General features: G+C 35.9%; 1 protein-coding gene across 4 annotated transcripts in view; it reads right to left on the bottom strand.

The window, feature by feature from the left end:
- The window catches only part of AP3B1 (adaptor related protein complex 3 subunit beta 1), a 161,250-nt gene that overhangs the window by 80,369 nt on the left and 59,758 nt on the right, over window positions 1–21,123 (bottom strand). For all 4 annotated transcript variants that reach the window (XM_032095488.1, XM_032095489.1, XM_032095491.1 and 1 more), the window contains exons 8-14: window positions 18,309–18,470; window positions 16,099–16,196; window positions 13,431–13,485; window positions 13,282–13,353; window positions 10,731–10,793; window positions 9,697–9,829; window positions 3,978–4,087 (exon numbers count right to left, since the gene is read on the bottom strand). In XM_032095488.1, coding sequence (XP_031951379.1) covers window positions 3,978–4,087; window positions 9,697–9,829; window positions 10,731–10,793; window positions 13,282–13,353; window positions 13,431–13,485; window positions 16,099–16,196; window positions 18,309–18,470 — 693 coding nt within the window. The remainder of the gene's footprint in view (window positions 1–3,977; window positions 4,088–9,696; window positions 9,830–10,730; window positions 10,794–13,281; window positions 13,354–13,430; window positions 13,486–16,098; window positions 16,197–18,308; window positions 18,471–21,123) is intronic.

The following is a 21,123-nucleotide window of genomic DNA, read 5'->3' as shown; positions in this document are numbered from 1 at the left end:
TACCAATTAGAGACTTTTTGAATCAAACCCTGAGCAGAAGCAATTTTAATGAAAAGTGTATGTTGAACTGATGAACCCAATGTTTCTGTGTCGCTGGATTCATTCAGGGTCAAAATCACACAATATTTTCAGACTTCTTTTTCCCTGTTTAAGTCTACCAGTTTCCAACCATGTAATATCAAGTACAAGATCCTGCAGCTGTTGTTTCCAGGGCACTCAAAACAGCAAACAAGAAACGAAGCCCCTTCTAGACCTTCACTGCCTTTTCCAGAAGAGCTTAAGTAGGGGCCTTGAACTGACAAAAATGCAGGAAATAATACTTTCATTATTCAGCCCTGCTCTGCATTATCCTCAAAGGCAAACAGGATTGTAAATTACTTTGCCTGATGTTTTATTCCATATGGCCCGAGCAAGTGGTTAAGTGCACTTTTTAAGCCTTTAGTACCGGGAGGCAGCATCTATGGCCATTTCAACCCATTACCTGTCTCAAGGAAAATAAATAAATGGTTAAAAAAGAAAAAAGAAAAACCAGCCAGACACTCCCCTCAAAGCTGGTTACTTACAGCAGTTAGAGAAGGATATTACAAAGATTCTACAGATGGCTCTAAGCAGCACAATTGAAATACTATTGAAAAGTAGTTCAGCTCTCAATATATTCACACAAAACACAAGGGTGAAGTACAACTTAAAATCACCAGTTCTAGTTATTCACATCTGTCACAAAACGAGAGTTATTCAAATTACAAATTAGGTGTAATTTTCTGCATCCAGAAGAAAATTTGCATAGCCAGCAATTTTTAAAAATTTTACTTCAAATCAGAAATGGAAAAAAGGATAAATTTGATTTGAAATGTCAAACTGACAAGAAGAAAAGGTACACAGGAGGAATAGGAGCAAAAGAGAAGTATTTGGTTTTTGTTTTCAAATGGTAGACCTTCAAGAACTCCTTTATTTTTTGAACATCTACATATAAAATTCCTTTAAAACTGAGTATTTACTGGTGACTGCACTTCTTATACAGTGTACAGATTTTTTTAAAATTTTGTTTTACTCAAGCAGCATATTTGCTTCAAGTTCAGTGTCTGGACACAATGTCCCAGAGGCCACATATTGCTCTCAAATTCTAAACAATCATGTAGATATTAGAGTCAGTAAAAAAATCATCAAATTATGAATATTGTTCATTAAATCATTACCAATAAAAAGGTTTAAAAATGCATTACTAAAGTGTATCCTAGGTAAAAGAACGTGGCTAGAATCTGAAGCTTGCAGAACTGAAATATATACAAACACGTAGATGCCATACTTTGTGATACCTTCTCAACTCTGCAAGAAAGGAGAACAAAATTAAAGAAAGAAAGCTGCCTGTTCTGTGAAGCCTTATCAGAAATATAGCTACAAGCAGTATTTATGTAAGACTAGGAAGTCAAGTTTGTTTTCAGTGGATGAATGGACAGAGCAGTGTTAAAAACTGTGAGTCCACTATTCTTGCAATAAAATCCCAAACCAAAAAAGTAAATAATAACACTTAATTGCACCCATAAGTGACATGATTTTCCTCACATATTAAGCTCTTCAAAATTACATGCCACTATCTTATTTTTGCTCTGCATTTGCAACACCTTATCCCATCAAGAAGTATTCCTCCTCATCTCTAGATTAGAAAACACTTCAGACTTGTTTCATATTCTTGCTCGTATTCTAGAAGGAACTAGGAATAAGTCTGTAATGAAAAACAAGAATGTCAGAATTCGCCAGCTATCAAAAGAAAAAACTTGCCTTAGTAGTACTGTAAGAGAAAAATCACACCAGAAGTCAAGATTCCCATCCCCCAGACTGAAGTCCTTACTGGATACAATGCACCATAATAAATTCTTTTTCTAAAAAGAAAAACGCAGAAACGAATTTGGAGACTACTCGCCTTGGAATATTAAGAGCAGGATGCAAAAATATATTCTACACATACGATGGACTCCAAGATATTTCTAGGGAAAAATGTATCTTGGAATCATGAACGTTCCCAGGGAGCTGTAGAACTGTTAAGTCAGAGTTCTGCAGAAGTCAGAAGGCAGAAAATACCAGGAAAGTGAGAGATAAAAACCACAAAACAAGCAGTATCACTATGTCGTTGCACAAGATTTCTCCATATCTGACTACTGTGTATACTTCTGTTCACCCCACTTTAAAATCCACACAATTACCAGGAAAAGGCAAAGAGAAGAGGGAACAGCTCATCAGAGATATGGAATATGAGGAGAAATTAGAATCTTTAGATTAGTAAGCATAATAATGATGTGGGCAGCAAACAGAAGCTTCCAGCAATTGGCTGAGATGTGCTGGAGGTGCACCACACTGAACTTCTCTTGTCTTTAAAACCCTTTCCCTAAAGCATCAGATTTAGCTGCTGCTGGAGATAAGACTACTAAGAGGGGTTTTGAACATACCCTTCTCTAAATGGCCCTTTCCCACAAGTATATTTTTTAAACTTCTGTCACTCTAAAAGCTGTACACACAAAACTAATTAAGCCTACTTCAGAGTGAATACCTAACACAAACGAGCACTACTCTGATCTCCAGCCCACAACTTAGCAAGTCATTAAATTGTAAAGCATGACAACATTATTAACACATTAACAGCTAAATGGAAATGTTTTTATGATTTTTAAAAATGGAAGTTTAAAGAGATTCAATTATTCTCTTGTTTAATGTCTTCAGGACACCATCAGACATGCATTTCTCCATTGCAGCCTTTGAAGGGTGTGAGGAAAGGAGCTGGAATACAGCTAGATCAAGCTGTACTATGCACAGGTCTAACTACTCAACAAGTATCAGACACAAGAAGATCTTTGCCTGGGCACACCTGAGATAAAAGTTTAAGGTACAAATGAAAACACACAAAAATACAGGAAATGTTTTCAGATATGTAAGAAAGAATCAATCAAAGGACAAACTGAAATAGACCTGGTCTTTACTGTAATTTAGAGTCAGTGATATGTAATTAGCAACAGTATCTTATTTTGATGTGAGCAATTCAGTAGGATTTATTTTCTTTGTATCAGTTACAAAGTGATCATCAGCAGTCAAAGATTTATTTAATTTTTCAGTAAGCATGAACCAAGAATACAATGTTTCCTTTTTCTCTTAATACTCCAAACTTTGCCAAATTCAGCTATGGAGAAAAGAAGGTTCACTGATTTAGAAACTGCTCCATTATCAAAAAAAAGTATAATATTATGAAACTAAATAGTTCTATTTATAGTCTCTACAGAAAAATAACTGTTGACAGATCAAAATCTGATATGTCTGGTTAAGGATATAATAGATAGCTACTGGTTGTCATCCCTATACTCTAATTTAGGATAGATCACTAAATGTTTTATCAATTACTGGACCTGTGAGGAAAATTTGGGAACTAAATATTTGCATACCTAAAGGTCAAATAAATCTAAAGACAGATAATAGAGAATAATTCAAATTTTACTATTAAATAACACAGAATCTCAAATACCCAGAAGATAAAAATGCAACTTCAAGACTCACAGCAACACACTCACAGCAGCATGTCTGATACCATGAAAAGGTCAGGTAATTTAGGGAAAAAGGTTAAAAATAAAACTTTTAAACTCCACTCCAGATCACAAAGACAACTAGCTAATATAACTGCTTATTTTCACTTCAATTCACACACTCCACATTCTAAACCTGCTATTCATCCTGGAGAACCAGGATTAGCAATATTCAATATTTCCAGCGATCTCATTCAAAATAGCTTCCCAGACCTAAGGCACAAATTGGAGCCATCTGATAGCTTCTATTTCTTTTTCATTAAGATCACGAGAAACTGTATATGTCAAAAATATAAAATTATTTTGTATTTCTCTAATACACCTGCTTCTATTTACAGCACAAATTTTAAGGAGATAAAAATCTCAGTATCAGTCAACAAGGAAAATAACAGAGTGTGAACAAATACTCACTGTAATGTTATCCAAGAGTTTGGCCATATGCTTAATAATTTCACCATGGTGTGCCGGCTGGGTTTGCAGCAGTTTCTTAATGACAACAACACTTTCAGCAACTACGATTTCTGTTTGAGACAAAAACAAATTATTAATTTCAAAAGCATTTATGCAAAAGAAAGGGCCAGAAATAATTGATTGTAAAAGATGTAAAAGCTTCCCAAAAACACTTCACAGAACTGAATTATATTCATTTGGTAAGAAAGACGTAAACCATTCTACTAAGTAATATAAATTCACCTTCCTGAATCAAGTCCTAACCAGCAAAAAGAGGACACAAACATTCTAAATTTAAAAATACCAACCTAGTACATACTTGTATGAAACTGCTTTTTAGCGCAACTGCACTTCATATTTTTCCTATGAAATTGAGTAACAGTGTAAAAAAATCTGATTTTCATTAAAATTATGCATATTCAAAAGTAATTTGCAGTCTGCAATGAGAATAAAAACACTTGCATTAAAAGTAACAGCACATTCATACGCTAGAGAAATATCTTAACATCTCCTTTGCATTTTTTCACCATCTAAACAGTCTCTCTCAGGTCTGTAACCCAATCTCTAGTACATTCAAATGAAGCTTCTAAATAGCAAGCTGTTGAAAGATTCATGCCAGAGTCATGCACTGGAGTGCTTAACTACTGCAACAAGTAACATTCACAGCCTGATCAATTTGTATGAAATGTACAATCTTTGAAGCTGAAAAGACCCCCCAGGTGCACAGGCATGCTTCCATGCAAGAGTAAACTCATGCAAGGGAAAAAGAAGTCTAACTATCATTTGTTAAACAGAGGTGTTCCTGCATTTCTGCTTGAGTTAATCTGACACATGGACCATTCATTCAGCAATCAAGCATGCTCAAGTTTCAATAGAACACTACGGAGAAGAGATGTCTAAATTTTGGGGGATTGTGGGTGTTTTGTGGTTTGGGGTTTTTTTAAGAAAGTAAACTTCTTTATGGAAGAAAGGCTTTTCAAAAGCTCTGAGCATATCATTACACCATATGTCTTTGAAATACTTAGATTTTAGCTTGTAGCTTTTTGTGTCATCCTTTATTTGACATGACAACTGTCATTTTTCTAGACTAATTTCTTGAAGCAAGGTTAACATCTCAAGGTCTTCCACAATCCTACAGATCAATTTAATTTACACTGTATTTTTCCAGATATTAAAATAGGAAGACAATTCTTGAAACTTGAAAATTACAATCTGTAATATTTATAAGTGGGAACCATTGTAATGGCAATTTTTATCATTCAGCATTTTGCAATAAACTTAACAGCTAAGAAAAATAAAACTGAACCAAAAAAAATGAGTGGACATGAAGTCATTATTAAGAATACTTGCTGACAACGTAGAATTGACTATGATAATATCAACTGCAGTAGATGAAATGTCACCATAGGAACTACTTTAATGCAAACTGTGGGAGCAATTTTAAAGGAAATAAGCCAGAATTGTAAACAAGTATACTAGCATGGTTTTTTTACACTAGTGTAGATAGTGGGGAAAAAAGTACAAAAAAAATCAAAATGCATTTGTATTAGAATAAGGACTGGCATAGTCCAAAAAACCCAGACTCTGTGAAGCTTGCTTTGTGCACACAAAGGATCCCAAAAATAAGCATGAAATACAAAACAAACAGTTAGGTTCAAAACCATAACAAACTGCAGCAAAATACTAGAAGGGGAGATAAAACTGTACTCTGAATGTGCAGTAAGAAATTTTAAAATGTAACTCCTACTAGAATTATCGAAGAGAAAGTACATACAAGGCAATGATAAATGAATACAAGAATTTTGAAACAATGTAAATCATATCTAAAGGATTATAAAAAGCAAATTAAATTCTTAAAATAAAGACTGAAAATCACAGAAAATCTGATCAGGAATACCTTTATCAATAAAGAAGGCTACATGAGGTATCAGCAGCTTCAATTTTCAAGTCATAGTAAATATCTTAGCTTCTTCAAACAATTTTGAAGCAATGTGGAAATGACTAAGTAGGGTAAACTCTGAAGACTCTCTGAAGCCTGACAAGTTCTCAAAAAGTTAAAATATACTCAGTCATACACTGTTCCATTTTGTCAAATAATGATGTATGCAAAAAAATTAACAAGGCAGCAGACAGTAAATTGTCAGGACCAAATTAAAGACTTCTCCATAATTGAGAATTTGGCTGCATTATAACAGAACCTCAGAAAATGACCTCAGCATGGGGTGTATTACCAGAGAATGTTCAAAAGCTGGATTCTGAAATACAACATTTTAAATCACTAATATTGTATCAAATTTTCTTCCACCTACATTAACCCGTCCTTGCAGCAACTAGAACACACAAGCAAAGACTAATTTTTCCACAGTCTACAGTTTGCATAACCACTTTTTCTAAAAGCAGCAAAACTGCATCAGCTGTTTCTGGACAGGAAGCGTAGAGAGGTGGTGGATGTTTCTTCCCCAAAAACATTCAAGGTCAGATTAGATGGAATTCTGAGCCACTTGGTCCAGTGCAAGGTGTCCCTGCCCACGGCAGGGAGGTCGGACTAGATGAAATTTAAAGGTCCCTTCTAACCCAAAACATTCTCTTTTTAAAGTTACTAGAAGGTTATGCAAATGGTTAAAGACATTGCTAGAAGGCAACCACTAGAGCTAATTACTCAGACAGACCTAACTTTCTGATTTTCAGAACTAGCCAAAGTTTAAGCTTTTACCTTGTTAACTTTTCCATCCTTATAACATAACTAACTGATCTCGGAAACCCTATTAACACATATAAACTGAATGCTACAAGTCGCTTGTCTTTTATACCATTCTAACAGTAATTAGAAGAGATATGTAGTAGTTACCTGATGTATTAACAGTTCCAGGGATTTTATGACTTGCCTGGTTTTGTATAGATTTGTAAGGCAAAAAATGTTTTAGCTACACATTCCACAGTCATGTTCACATTCAACCTGCAACTTTCAACAGAAAATGAAAGTCACCCATCTAAGAAAAACCTGCAGGATTTCTTGTATGTGCAGTACAGTCAGACAACAGACTTCCTATAATCCCATCTGTCTCTTACATCTAAAATGACTTATGTCACAGTGGGGCCAGCAGTCAGCTGAAACTATCGATACAATTGCTTAAAGGAAAGGCATCAGTCAAATGCCAAATGTCACATAACAGAAAGAAAATAACTTCTTTTTGTACTTCTTTCAGCAGATGAGGAAGGAAAATAACTCTCAGTCCTTAACACGGCTTCACAAAGAACAGTCTCTTTAGGAGTTAGTCAAGTTTAGCTTGTGATAATCATTCACCAAGGTGACTCATCACTGATATTCCTAGTTTCTGTTGTGCTTCTGTAGTTCAAATGTTGCTGGGTTTTTTGCCCCACATACCACAGCTCTCCTGAATAGGGGAAATCTGACTTTAAGTCACTTATAAGCAAGCAAAGAAAATTTCAAGAGTAGTTCTTGACTTCCCCAGAGCCTTGTTTCTGGAACAATACCCTTCCTCTCATCACCCAACCTGAAGAATGATTAACTGTAAAGCTCTTATGCCAGACACAGCCATGGTATCTTCATGTTGGGTTGTATCTACAGTTACAGAACAAGCACATGAAATCAGAAGGAGCTTTTTGCACAAGCTTGGTCTTCAGGATTCTGTTTTGGTTTGGTAGAATTAGTATGAGCACCTCTCTTCTGCACTCAAGTGAATTCTTCATAATAAGAACATAGTACAGAAAAAGCAGAGCTGACTCTGCTTTCACAGAACTCAGAACCTGCTGGACCTACCAAGCTACACAAAGCAGCAAGACTACTTCCAGGCTTCGAATGACCACGAAAGAAGCAGCAGAGCAAATAAATTGCTTGCACGCTTTAAGAGTGAAAGTTGGGGGAAAGCAAGATTAACTAAGACTCTTAAAGCTATTCTCCTACACTATGCTAAATCTCTTTTTTATTCCCTTACCATGCCAAAACTCTTATGATCAGTAAGCTGTGACTATCAGTAATTTCCTGCCACCTGGGGAAAGGTACCACGTAAATTATGCCATTCTATCCATACCTTGAAAGAAGGAATAAAGACACTGCAGCTATGGTAAAGCAATTTGCCAGCTGCCAGGTTTAAAAGATCCTCAATATATCCTTTGCAGTCTTTCAGAACAGTAAGCACAAGAAGATAATTTTATTTGCTAGACAACTACTTAGAAACAGACATGAAAACTAATCTTGTTGAGACAGACCTTTGTATACATGCACATGCATATGTGTGTATACATAAATATATACATATTTATACATATTGAATGATTCTGAAAAAATATTAAATTGACAATCAGCGATAAAAGAAGAAGAAACTCTCTCCTCTTATCTTGGTTCCTTCTTCGCAAAACAAAAACAAAGCAAGAAAACAGAAAGAAGGATTGTCAAGCATCAAAATCAGTATTCTGAAATGACAGTTTTACTGTTCCATTTTAAACAGAAGAAATATGGGGATTTGTACAAGCTGAAGGAAGCCTACTCAGAGGAAGAGTGCTAGAAGAGTTAGACAGAATCAAGAACAGCCTTTGAAGCTTGTATTTTACTATGGTTGTTATTGAATATAATACAAGAAGGTACACTGTGCAGACATGACTTTGTAACATGATATGGGAAGACATTTTAAACAGAGCTGATAATCAGAAAAGCTTTAACAGCAATAAGATCTACAGCACTAAGAAATGAAAGTCACATATATTAAAACTACAAAGGTATACACTGAGGCCACTCACAAATTTCTGACACATCATGAGGTGGTTGAGAAAGACAACTCAGTTCATAAACCAAATAAGAGAAAGCTCTATGTGTACTAGTGTGTCACTGGCCAAATATGTGCTGCCAAAATGATGACCCAAATAAAGGCCTTCTCAGGATTACCATGAAAAATACGTCCAGGAGATATAGACAGGCATTAATGCTGCTTTTCAAAGCTGAGAGCAATGTCAACTATGTTCTTTGAACTATTCTAATTGCTCCAGGACACGTCCCAAAAATCACACTTTTTCTCCTTCCTGGCATTATTTATTAACACCTATTACTGACTTCTTATGAAATAAGAATCTGCCATATTCATTGGTAACTAGTAAGGATATACAATATTAACAGGTATTGACTTACTGTGCTGCTATACCCTATTTGACTTTATCGACTCCTTGTTGTGTTCCTTAGTGATTTGCAACTTTGTTTCACTATCCAAAAATAACAGAAGCCTAGAGTACAAAATTAAGCCAAATCTGGGGCCATTTTCCTAAAACTATTAAATATGTGTTTTCAGTTAGGCACTGATGCACTAAAAAAAAAATTCCAAGCTTTCAGCACCCTCTACAGGCTAACTGCTTTGATGCAACTGAACTTGTAACTATTGCTACCTATGATAATCAAAACAGCATACTTTAACAATCACAGCGTTTTAAGAAAAGTAGATAAACATGAGGGCCACGAGGAACTCGTTTCTCTAACAGAAGAGAAAATAAGTACTCAGTGAACATCAGAGCCTTTGGAAGTGCAGGATTTTTATCCAGTTGCGTCAGCCAAATTCTTAAAAAAGTAAACTCTCACTTGCTTTTAAACGTGATCTGAAGCTGTGTGTGGTTCTCTCCAAGAAAACGCTTCATGCCATCAGCTACTCAGACAACAAAGAGAACTTGAACTTACCATCCCTGTTGGACAGCAGACAGACGAGGCCGTTAAGGCAAGTGTCAGTCACTTCAGTGATGTTAGTTGCGCATCTGCCTATAGCCTGAATCGTAGCCGCAGCAAACTGTTTATCTTGGCTTTTTACGTAAGTCTAAGGAAGTAGGATTTTCATTAGTCAGTATGTAACTCTTGTCAACCAAAGACTTACCGTATTATTTCCATGAGATAGACACACTGTATAATAAATTAAACTTAGAAAGCTACATTGCACATTAGAAGCTGTACTTTTTTTACCTCATTGTCACAAAATTTTAGAAGACATCTTCTTGAAAGCTTTGGTCACCCACAGCCATGCAAACTCTGATTTCAAGAAAGCTTGGGGCAGGGGGCAATTACCCAAAAACAGCCATAAGTTTATGTGCAAGATTGGAGGAGTTGATGAGCTCTCTCTTCAGAGAGGTTTCAGTTCATTTAACTAGGAGCATCTGTGAAACTATGAATAACCCACCTGCCTGAGAACCAGTACCTTTCACAGAAACCCAGCCAGAGAACTGAAGCAATGCAAATAGACGTCACAAGCAAAGAGGAAAGAAAGAAGGCCAGATGCTGTTTCACAATATAGGCAGAACATCTTGATGATACATAAAGATATTGGAGACAATACCATTTCATCAAATGACTTACGGAAATGAGGTTTGGCAATAAATGCTAATGGCCAAATAGTGCTAAAATTAAGACCCTATCATATAGTGACTTCCGGTGTCAGTCAAGTTGCTGGCATTTGTGTTTAAGAATATGGAATGATTGAGTTTTTCTCATCTTTTTTTTTTTTTTTTTTGGTAGGTGGAAGGAGAGTGAGAAACAAAACATTTGAACTCCTTTCCATATACAAATAGCTCCCTTATCCATTATGGTATGAGATGGTTTCATTTCCATTTTTAGAACATTTTATCTTTGAAAATACTTTAACTTGAAACATTTAAGCCTAGAAGAAATATCCAACAATCGAAAAAGAGATCATAAATATAAAAAGAATACACTTTTGCACAAACCTGAAATTCTCGAAGCAGAGTTGATATGTTGGCTTCATTTGCTAAATTTGTCAAGATTTCAAGCTACAGGAAAAAAAAATCAGATATGTTATCAAAAGTTAAACTAAAATATTATAAAACACATGTACACTATACTATTATGCTATATAAAATATATTTTTAAATATATTAAATATTTAATATAATATTTATTTAATATAAAATATATTAAATATCCATTAAAAATACATGTATAAAAATATACCACTCAGAATTCAATAGGGTATACCAGATATCAGTATAAACTGGTACCAGCATTGCACTCAGGAGGCATATTTTCCTTGCAAGGACTACAAAGTTTACAAAGCAGGACTCGAGGGTTCAGTGATGCATTTTTTATAATCTCGAGCTTTAGTGTTGCATTGCCTATCAAATGGGCTTGAAATATTTCTGTCAGCTTTCCAATGTCACACAACAGGCCTTAGCATGTAAGAACCACATGACAGTGTAAGAAGAAATAACAGAAGTCACAACTGCATCAGGGGAGAAATAAATTGCCCATTATATTCAGATGAACTGTAATAAAGGAACTTTAAACTCAGGAAAGAAACATTTGCATCTATGACACTCATCAGATCTTAATCAACATCAACAACATCAGACCCTGCAAGCTCTCCTCTTTGTTCCTGGTGAACAAAAGGATGATATACAACACTTGGCATATATTGTTAAGATGCTATACTTCCAGGCTGTTTTAACTTTGAATGAAGTAAACTGAAAACACAACCCAGTCTCTCCAAAGGGAAGCTGTGCCTCAGAAATATGTTGGTATTTTTTGACTTGGACACATCCAGAAAAGGATACTCAAATGATACAGTCTACATGTACTTTAAAACAATTTCATAAGACATATAATTGAAGGCTCTTAAAGATATGTATCTAGAATAGCATAGAAAGCAAGAGGATAAATGAAAAACAGGAATAGGCAAGAGAAAAGAAGACTATTTTATAGTATAGGGTGGCTATCAATGGAATACCACAAATAGCTTTGCTGGCCTTTTTCACATATGAGTATGAAAGTAATGAGAAGACAGGTGACAAAGTTCTCAACTGATGCTACAGTTTTCAGGGAAATGAAGCCAAAGGCTGACTAAGGAAAGCTTTGTAAAAACTCCAGATAGTAGAAGACTGATTAATAAAACAGAAGAAAAAAAATCAACACATATGTCTGCAAAGTAATGTTCATAATTGGGAACAAACCTTAACTGTATAGAAAATGAAAGGCTCTGAGATGATGACAACTAATTATAACTGAGAATTTGTGGTTAAAATAGATAACCATGAAAATGCAAGCTCAATGCTAACCAGTGATAAAAAAGCAAACTTGATGTTGGTAAACAAAAAAACCAGAAATCCAAACAGTACAGCAGATGAATTTAAGGGTGTTCCTACATATTGATTACTTCCATGGGTCTCATCATTCTATCTTAAAGCAGATAGACTTGAACTACAGAGGTAGGAGAGGGAGAAAACCGCAAGATTTTTTAATGTAGGTACAAGTTTAGCGTTTTCTAGATTTTTCAGCCATCATGAAACAAATGACACAAAGAAAGAAAAAACCATAATTTTTACTTCTCCACTTCATCTCCATTATATTACCAATTAATCTAGGAATTTAAATAAATCAACTTTCTATAATTATCAGACCGACTATTCTTGGATTATTGTGAGGCATTCCTCACAATATTCCTAAAATGTACAGAATATCTTTTTGCTTCCAACTGCCTCAAATTTACTCAAGTCTTATCATTGGTATAAAATACAAAAGTATATTTAGTTTGTATAAAAACCTTATAGTTTTGCATAGCTATCGTGGACATATAATGAAGGTGCAACATGCATGTAAAATGAATATAAGAAAAAAAATAAGGTTTCTTTCAGAAAACTGTACCTTCACTCCTAAACACAAGTGCCTATGACAATCTAAAGCAAAACAGGAGAAAAGGCACATAACAGTAGACAATTTTTTAGCTATTGTTTTGTCAAGGATTTCACATTTGTTAAAGAATAAGAACAGAGAAAACAACAAGAGAAGAGAGGAAAACAAGCATTGAGATGCGGCCTTGAGGAAAGCCTAAGTACTTCTCACGTCAAATGCTGACTTCAAAGAAAATTTGGGACTCAAACACTGCCCCATTTTGTACAGGGGAACAGATTTAAACTCTTTGTAAGTTAGCATATTAAAGACTGTCTTCCTCCCATGAAAATAGTCAAACTCTCAATGTTAGAATGCCTGCTTGAATAGCTCTCTATCATTTAAAGGTCCTACAAGCTGTAGGGGAAAACACAGCCAATCTTCCACCTGCAACATGGTAACGAGAACTTTCAGATAGCCTGACAAGCCTGAAGGCCACTTGTGGACGTAACTACAGGCCACAACTCGATACTTCTTAGCGAGATAAAGAAACAGCACAGAATGACCTGTGTCATATCACTGAAAAACATTTCACCTTTCTGTTGCAAACTGCTTTTAGTCCAGCAGAAAAATAGAAAAATTTGCCTTTAAACTCACCTTCAGTGTTTTGATCATAGTTGGATCAGTTGATCTAACATAGAAACTCTTCAGATAAGGTTCAAACATCCCCTGAAAATCAGAACATATTCAAGTAATTCTCCTGTTTCATATACAATGTAATTTAAAAAATTCTAAATAGGGCATACCTTTCTCTGAATTGACATAGTGGCAATATTTTGCAGGACAATATACTGCACCTCCCTAGAATGTGAAAAGAAAAATAAGAGTCATTCCACAAAATTACTGATACATAGAATAATTCAACATGGCAAAGAAAGTCCAGCTCTGTTTGAACACCTAGTTAGTTACACATCTGTTTTGGCACAAACATAGAAGGCAGAGCTTATTGCCAACTTCATCAACTAACTTCATCATTTGGTTCAAAGGAAGCAAGGTGCATGATGAAACCAGGCTCTCAGTTTTTAAAACTCCAATATGCAAAAATACTCACTGACATCAGTGCAATGGTGCCTCTTGTAGGCCTTGGGTATTTATTCACACCAGAATTCCACTAATCATTTTAATATAATGGAAATAGCTTACAAAAGCCTTAGATTTCATCCATCCTCTTGAAATAAATATTTCAGGATGACATAGCTGAGAACAAAAACACATGGGCTTTATCTGCAGTGTTGAAATAACTGCATTAATTACAACAACAGTTAATCCTTGCACTATTAGCAAGAATTGCTAAGACATTTTTCTCTTAAGAATTTTTCTAAAAATTTTCAAAAAGGGCCAGGATCTCCTGTGACTCAAGGGTATACACTGGCAGACACAGACATCTATCGAAAACTAGTACTTTTACATAATAAGACTTTGGAAGATATAAACTACAGATTTATGTAATACTCTACAAAAACATTAAACATGTTTGGAGAGGGCATTCTCATAATTAATGTATTAGTTTAAAAGCCTCCACAGGACCGAGCAAAAAGAAATCTGGGTACTAGTACGAAGCTTTTAAAGTGCAGATTTTGTGCCACCGACTGCTTAAAAACTAAGTGATAATTTACACACAATTTTTCTGAACCATGAGTGCTCAAATCCTTGCATGCTGCAAATCTCATCCTAATAAGAGAAATCATCATACCCATTACCTCCTCTTACTCAAAACTGTCTAATTGTAAGGTAATTACAGCTGTTGATTACAAAAAAAAATAATAATAAAGAAGTACTTAAGCTCTTTTAAACCCATTTTACGCAATTCTTACATAGGGGCATGGCAATAGTCAGCTGCACATGATGAAACAAGACTGGAAATTGCTATGAAATGCTCTTTCAGGCACTCTCACCCTAACTAGATTATAGCTTAGTTGACATTAATTTAAAGGCCACAGGCAAATAACTCCAAGGGCAAACAGCAAAAGCTTATTTCAAAGTGGCTCTAATAGCAAAAGTGTTTCTCCCACAATGCTAACAGAGAACAGACAAGCCATTCAACACAGAAAAATCAGAAGACTAGTGCCATTTAAGATACTTGTTGAGATACAGGAAAGAAGTGAATATTCTTTTAATGAAATCTGAGTATAGATGAGCAATAAACCACATGCAAATAATCCTTTCAACATGTGAGTATGAGTTTAACCCTATACATTATTTGCCAAATTGCTTCAGTCACTTTACTCACCCTTGTATAAAGAGAATGGGAAGTATACTGTACTATAAAGCCAAACACAAAAATAATAGTGATTCATTCTTATCTGAAATAAAAGCATGAATACTCTACCTAATCCCATTTTACTTCTTTACCAACTTTTAAACAACAGAGATATTGGCTGCGGAAGTTTACAGAGAAACAGCTCTATGATGGAAGGGCTTACAGAAGTTAAGGTACATCTAGGATGAGTAACCTTGCCAAACACAATGAAAGTGAAGTTTTTTTAAAAAATCCTTGTGTCTGACCTAACTGATTTAAAAAGTAAATTATTTTCACAGCAAAGTTCTAGCCAAAAATACCATGTTTAGTTAAAAAGTCATTCTAAAACAATTAATATTGTCTCATGTATGAGTAGGTAAGAAAAACACTTCTGTGCAGCAAATATTGGCACATTATGCAAAAACTGTGAAATACAAATGAAAAAATAACACTAACAATCTTAAGAAATGCGGGTGACAAGACCTTTCATAGAAAAGCAGACAATATTGAAGATGATGAAGTCAAAACTGAATGTCCTAAATCAAATATAAACTTGTTCTTTAAAAACCGTCCAGAGATGAGGAAACACAGAAGATGCAGCAGTATCAAGTGGTAATACCAATTTTAACACATATGTTGTCTCCTTCCCCTGAGATATTCAGAAGCTGACTGGACACAGTCCTGAGTACTGTACTCCAGCGGACCCTCCTTGAGTAGGGAAGTTGGACTAGACTTGGAAGTTGGACTGGACTTCAGTGATTTTGGGATTTGCATTACAGTGCAGGAAAATAAAATATACATCAGAAGACTTCTTTAGTGCTTAGCAAGACAGTAGGGGACTCAACAGAACTAAATTTCCAATAATTTAAAAAAAAATCAAGACACTAAACAAACCAGTTAGTACTGATTCTATTTAAATACTAACTAGGTAGCCATGATTCCTGTCAGAACGGAAGTCATACGAATGAAACTAATAGGAATGAAAATAATGAATGATCCCTGGATGGAATTACTTTTAGTGATCCTCATTTGTTGAGTGAAAGTGAGTATTACAGGACAAATTTAAAATGAAATGAATTCTGCAATAGTTACATTCTTATAACTATGGCTAAACAAATATGCACAAAGCTCTCACAAAAAATACACACATTGATGTAAGTATGGACTTCACCTACCTGTTACTACGGAGTAAACGCACCAATGACTTAGAAACAATACCAGCTTCAGATTTTGGTGCCAAATGCCAGTAAAGCTGTGCAACCGCCATTACCACCTAAAGGAAGAGCATTCAGAGCAGCATGTTAACTTCAAATCATCATACCTATCTATCACATTTGCTTCACACCTGCAGGACTAGCAGCTCACTCTTCTTCAGAAAGCAAAGCGCATACCTTCAAAATCAGCAAAGCAGACTGAGGAAGAACATTGGAATACATATATTTTTACTAATTAAGTACCTTTACTTCCTCCCAGTATTTACTGCATGCTATAATAAATAGAAGGTCATAGGAATAGGGACAAAAAGAAAAAGCAGTAGGTAATTCAAATTACAAACATAGTGGTATCATCCTTAATAAATCAGTATTGCTAACATCAGCTGTACAAATTAATAAAGAAATATTCTTTAAAGATTTTTCTAATGTGCTTTTCCTTTATTACTACAGGTTCAATATCACCTTTTACCTAGTTTCCACTCAAAATCTTTCATTCCATTATTCTATTATGCAATCTATAAAACACCAGCTGCCTTTACCAGCAACTTTTGAAGTATCAAATCCAACAGGAAGTAAAAGCTGAAGGGTTGTATTACTGATATCCTGGCTAACAAAATGCAGAAGACTGAGATATATGCAATTAAAACCCTTTTTTTTTCTTCTCAAATTTTCTCATATATGAAAGACAAAATATGATCTTTATGCTAGTGAGTGTCATGTCACAACCTTTCTTAAAGTAGTGTCATGCAACTCTGTTTCAAAGAGAACAAATCATAGAAAGGAGACTCCAAGTAAAGCCTTCATGGTAACACTTCACTTGGTATCTTAAATCTTAGTACCAATGAAACAAAAATTAACCAACAATAAAAAGTGATTAAAAACACCTAAAGCCAGGAAATAACTTCAAGATTTTTAGTAATATACTGCAAGTATCTTTTACAGCTGACAAAAAACATAAGGTCGTAGGCAACGCCACTAATTAATTTACTTGCAGGTAAATTCTGTGAATAGTATGAATATCCCCGTAACAGCAATTCAAAGCAGCATGATTTCAATAACACTTTTCAAAGTGCACTTTAACATCTCAGTTAACTTTAATATCAGAAAGTTAAAGATCATAAATATGAGAATCAATGCCACATTGAATAAAGAAAATTATTTATGGAATGAGGGCAATAACTAACTGAACCTCTCAGTGAAGTGGGACGGCAAACATCAAACATACTTGTTCTTTGCATGAAATTAAGAAATATCACAGACACTAAACAGTGATTTTTAGCAAAAAGTTGTAAAAATTTAATCAATTTGTTTCCAAAGTCTGCTGGGCTGGCAGATTATAAATGATTTTGGAAAGAGTCAGACATTAGTTAGAATCTTGAAATACGTTTCAATGGAGAACTATAACCTCATCTGCTTAGCTTATTAAGAATAGGTTGCAAGGTGACTTAATCATGGTGCAGTAACTGTTTTTGCAGTGATATGAATGTTCATTTTCACTGGAAGACTTTTCCCAGAGGACATCTAGTCCTGATTAACAGGACAAGCTGAGGTTAGAAGTAACATTCTGTGGTCTGATTAACATCAGAATGATTCACCATGAGCATGGCTTTTTCCAGTTCTAAAAAGTTACCTGTATTTTAATATCTCATGGATATAATGCAGAGCTGATGTCATATCTATCCTGGAACCTTGACAAGGCAACAGCTCTAGAACCCTGGTGTATAATAGTCTACTTTTAAAATGTGAGACTCAAAAGAAAGAACAAATTACTGCATCAATAACAATTATGATTTTCTTTGTAGATCTGTACCACCAAACTGTGCCAGTAAACTTTACCCATTTGTGCCATCCTAATTGCTGAGAGTTTTAGCACTAAGAGCTACCTATGGTATAGTCAGCATATGCTATGTAAGTTGGATTCAAATGCTCTCATACTTTTTTCTAATATTTTGTTTGTCTACATTATTTGGAGCACATATCAAAATCAGTTTAGGCATTTCACTTACAAGCTAAGTTAAATTCAAAATAGATCCATCATACTTCTCCTAGAGTTGCTAAAGGATATTTTCACCAGTTTTAAAGAGGTGTAGATTTTACTCCTCAATCTTTTAAATTTTCTAAAACCAGATATTTGTAGTTTGACATTTTAATCAAAAAGGAATTTGTCTTACAGCAGCATTTCGGCTTTGAAGCAGGGGCTTTGTATTTCGTAACAGCAGCCTGTGATCCGGGTCCATAGTATAGGTGGTTTTCAATTTCTGATCCTTCTCTTTCTGTTCTTCATCAGATGCATAGAAATTATTTTCACTATAGTCATCCACCACTTCATCAACCTATCAAAAGACAAAATGACAAGGACATACATAGAATATTTGAATCAACATGTTTTATTCATTAAGAAAGTAACATACAATGCCACTGTTTCATGCAAGACTTATATATGTCTTTTAAAAATAGCTTTTGGCTTTTCTATCCCTTTGCTCAAAACAGTAGATGTACAAACATGAAAAACAAATTAACAATATATACAAAATTTCCCCAGAAGTAAGTTGTACAGCCAAATGAAATATCTTTACTATTATTCAACCAGATATTTTAGGTATGTATATTGGTCTTTTCTGGACTTAAAACCTATGACCCAAAAGTGACATTTCTGGAAAACAGCTACAAATGAAAATAAGACATAGGTCTTCAGAAAACTAGGCAAGGCTGCACGCCTTGGTCAAAACTCAGATGTAGTGAAAAATCCATAAAAATGTCTTTAGTAGAGGTAGGAGGATAGGGGGAGGGAAGAAAGAAGTGACAATTAATTAATCCTGTCATTTTGTTCTGGTTTTTATCACAATTTGAAAGGGCACAGAAAAATTTTTAAAAAAGAAGAAATATGAAGGGAAGTTTTATTACTTGATGCCAATTTTGCTCTCAGTGTTTTACAGGATGCCTAGCAAGCTCTTAGATATTTTATGCAACAGCAACTGAAGTACTTTAATTTCCTCACTTCTCTTCCCATAAATCTTTGTGGCAGTCACAGTTCTAAACTAGAAACTCAGGATGCTATATCAAGACCACTGGTAACTGAATTCCTCCCTTGCCTACAGGACAGGCAATGTGAAAGGAAACTTCCTGATCCCAGTGCATCACAACCTGCACTGAAGAAGCTTCCTCTAACAGGAGGAGGATAATTCAATCTTCATTGATTGCAGTCTTCAATGTCCTTGCCTTGACTGCTAACTGACATGCAGATCAGTACTATTGAATTGAACAGGAATATTGAGTTGGAAACAGTATTTAACTCATTAATAACTGTTACAAAGAAACAGCCTGAGCTCTCACATTTCTGACTTACCTTTTTTTTTTAAGAATTGTTTGTTTGGAATGTACTTGGAGCAGCAGAGTTCCAATATAAAGCAGCCTCTTATGAAAACAGTCTTAATTTAAATCTGATTAAGGTCCTTCCAACAGCAGAAGTATTAATATGGTCTTCTCATAGTCATGTATTTAATTGCAATTTTAGAATATTCCTCCTCTCTCAGATCTCCTAAGATCTGGTAGGAAATAATTATGTTCCAGACAAAGGATGATGACAACACCCAGGGAACTTACAAACTGAAATTCATCAAGGTGATGAACTCCTAATTACATAGAATTTGTAGTCACAAGGACCTACTAAGACAAAGAGGACATGTAATACTGCAAGATTTGTACATTGTGATGGAAAAGAAAGCAAAGTATTATATAAAAGAGTCAGAAGACTAAGATAAAAAATCTGCAGCTCCTTGGTGTACAAGAATTGTTATTCCAAATTCTATTAATCATCCCACACATGGAGAACAGTTACCAGGCAGTGTGAAAACAATCACTCAAAACCCCTTAAGATCAAGCTGAACTACTGACTATATTCAATGCCAAAGAAAGACAAGTGTTAAGTTTAGAATCATTGTACTATTTAGATCAGAAAAGACCCTTCAGCTCATATAGTCCAACTGTTAATCTAGCACTGCCCAGTCCACCACTAAACCATGTGCTGAACTGCCACACCTACAAGGCCTTTAAATATCTCTAGGGGTGCTGACGCTACCCCTTCCCTGGGCAGCCCATTCCAGTGCTTGACAACCCTCACCAAAGAAGTTCTTTGTAATTTCCAATCGAAAGCTGCCCTGGTACAACTTGAGGCCGTTTCCTCTTGTCATGTTGCTTGACCCTGACCTTTCAGGCAGTTGCAAAGAGTGATAAGATCATCCCTGAGCCTCCTTTTCTCCAGGATAAACAGCACCAGCTCCCTCAGCCAGTTCTCAAAAGCCTGGTGCTCGAGACCCTTCACCAGCTCCACTGCCCTTCTCTGGACTCGTTCCAGGATGTCAGTGCCTTTTCTAGGCCCAGAGCTGGACATAGGATTTGAGGTGTGGCCTCACCACTGCCAAGTACAGGGGGACAATCCCTACCCTGGTCCTGCTGGCCACACTGTTGCTGATCCAGGCCAGGATGCCATTGGCCTTCTTGGCCACCTGGGCACACCCTGGCTCAGTCGCTGTCACCAGCACCCCCAGGCCCTTTTCCTGTGGGCCCTTTCCAGCCACTCTGCCCCAGCCTGTGGCACTGCCTGGGGTTGTTGTGACCCAAGAGCAGGACCTGGCACTGGCCCTTGTTGAACCTCACACCATCGGCCTCAGCCCATGATCCAGCCTGTCCAGATCCCTCTGCAGAGCCTTCCTGCCCTCCAGCAGATCAGCACTCCCACCCAGCTTGGTGTCACCTGCAAACTGACTGAGGCAGCACTTGATCCCCCTGTTCAGGTCATCAGTGAAAATATTAAACAGGACTAGCCCCAGTACCGAGTCCTGAGGAACAGCACTGGTAACTGGCTGCCAGCTGGACGTAACTCCACTCACCACCACTCTTCTCTGGGCCTGGCCATCCAGCAACTTTTTTAAATATACATGCATCCAAGCCATGGGCTGCCAGTTTCTCCAGGATAATGCAGTGGAA

The sequence above is a fragment of the Corvus moneduloides genome, chromosome Z (assembly GCF_009650955.1).
Source record: "Corvus moneduloides isolate bCorMon1 chromosome Z, bCorMon1.pri, whole genome shotgun sequence".
NCBI classification, from domain to species: Eukaryota; Metazoa; Chordata; class Aves; order Passeriformes; family Corvidae; genus Corvus; species Corvus moneduloides.
This window is presented reverse-complemented; position numbering and strand designations above follow the sequence as displayed.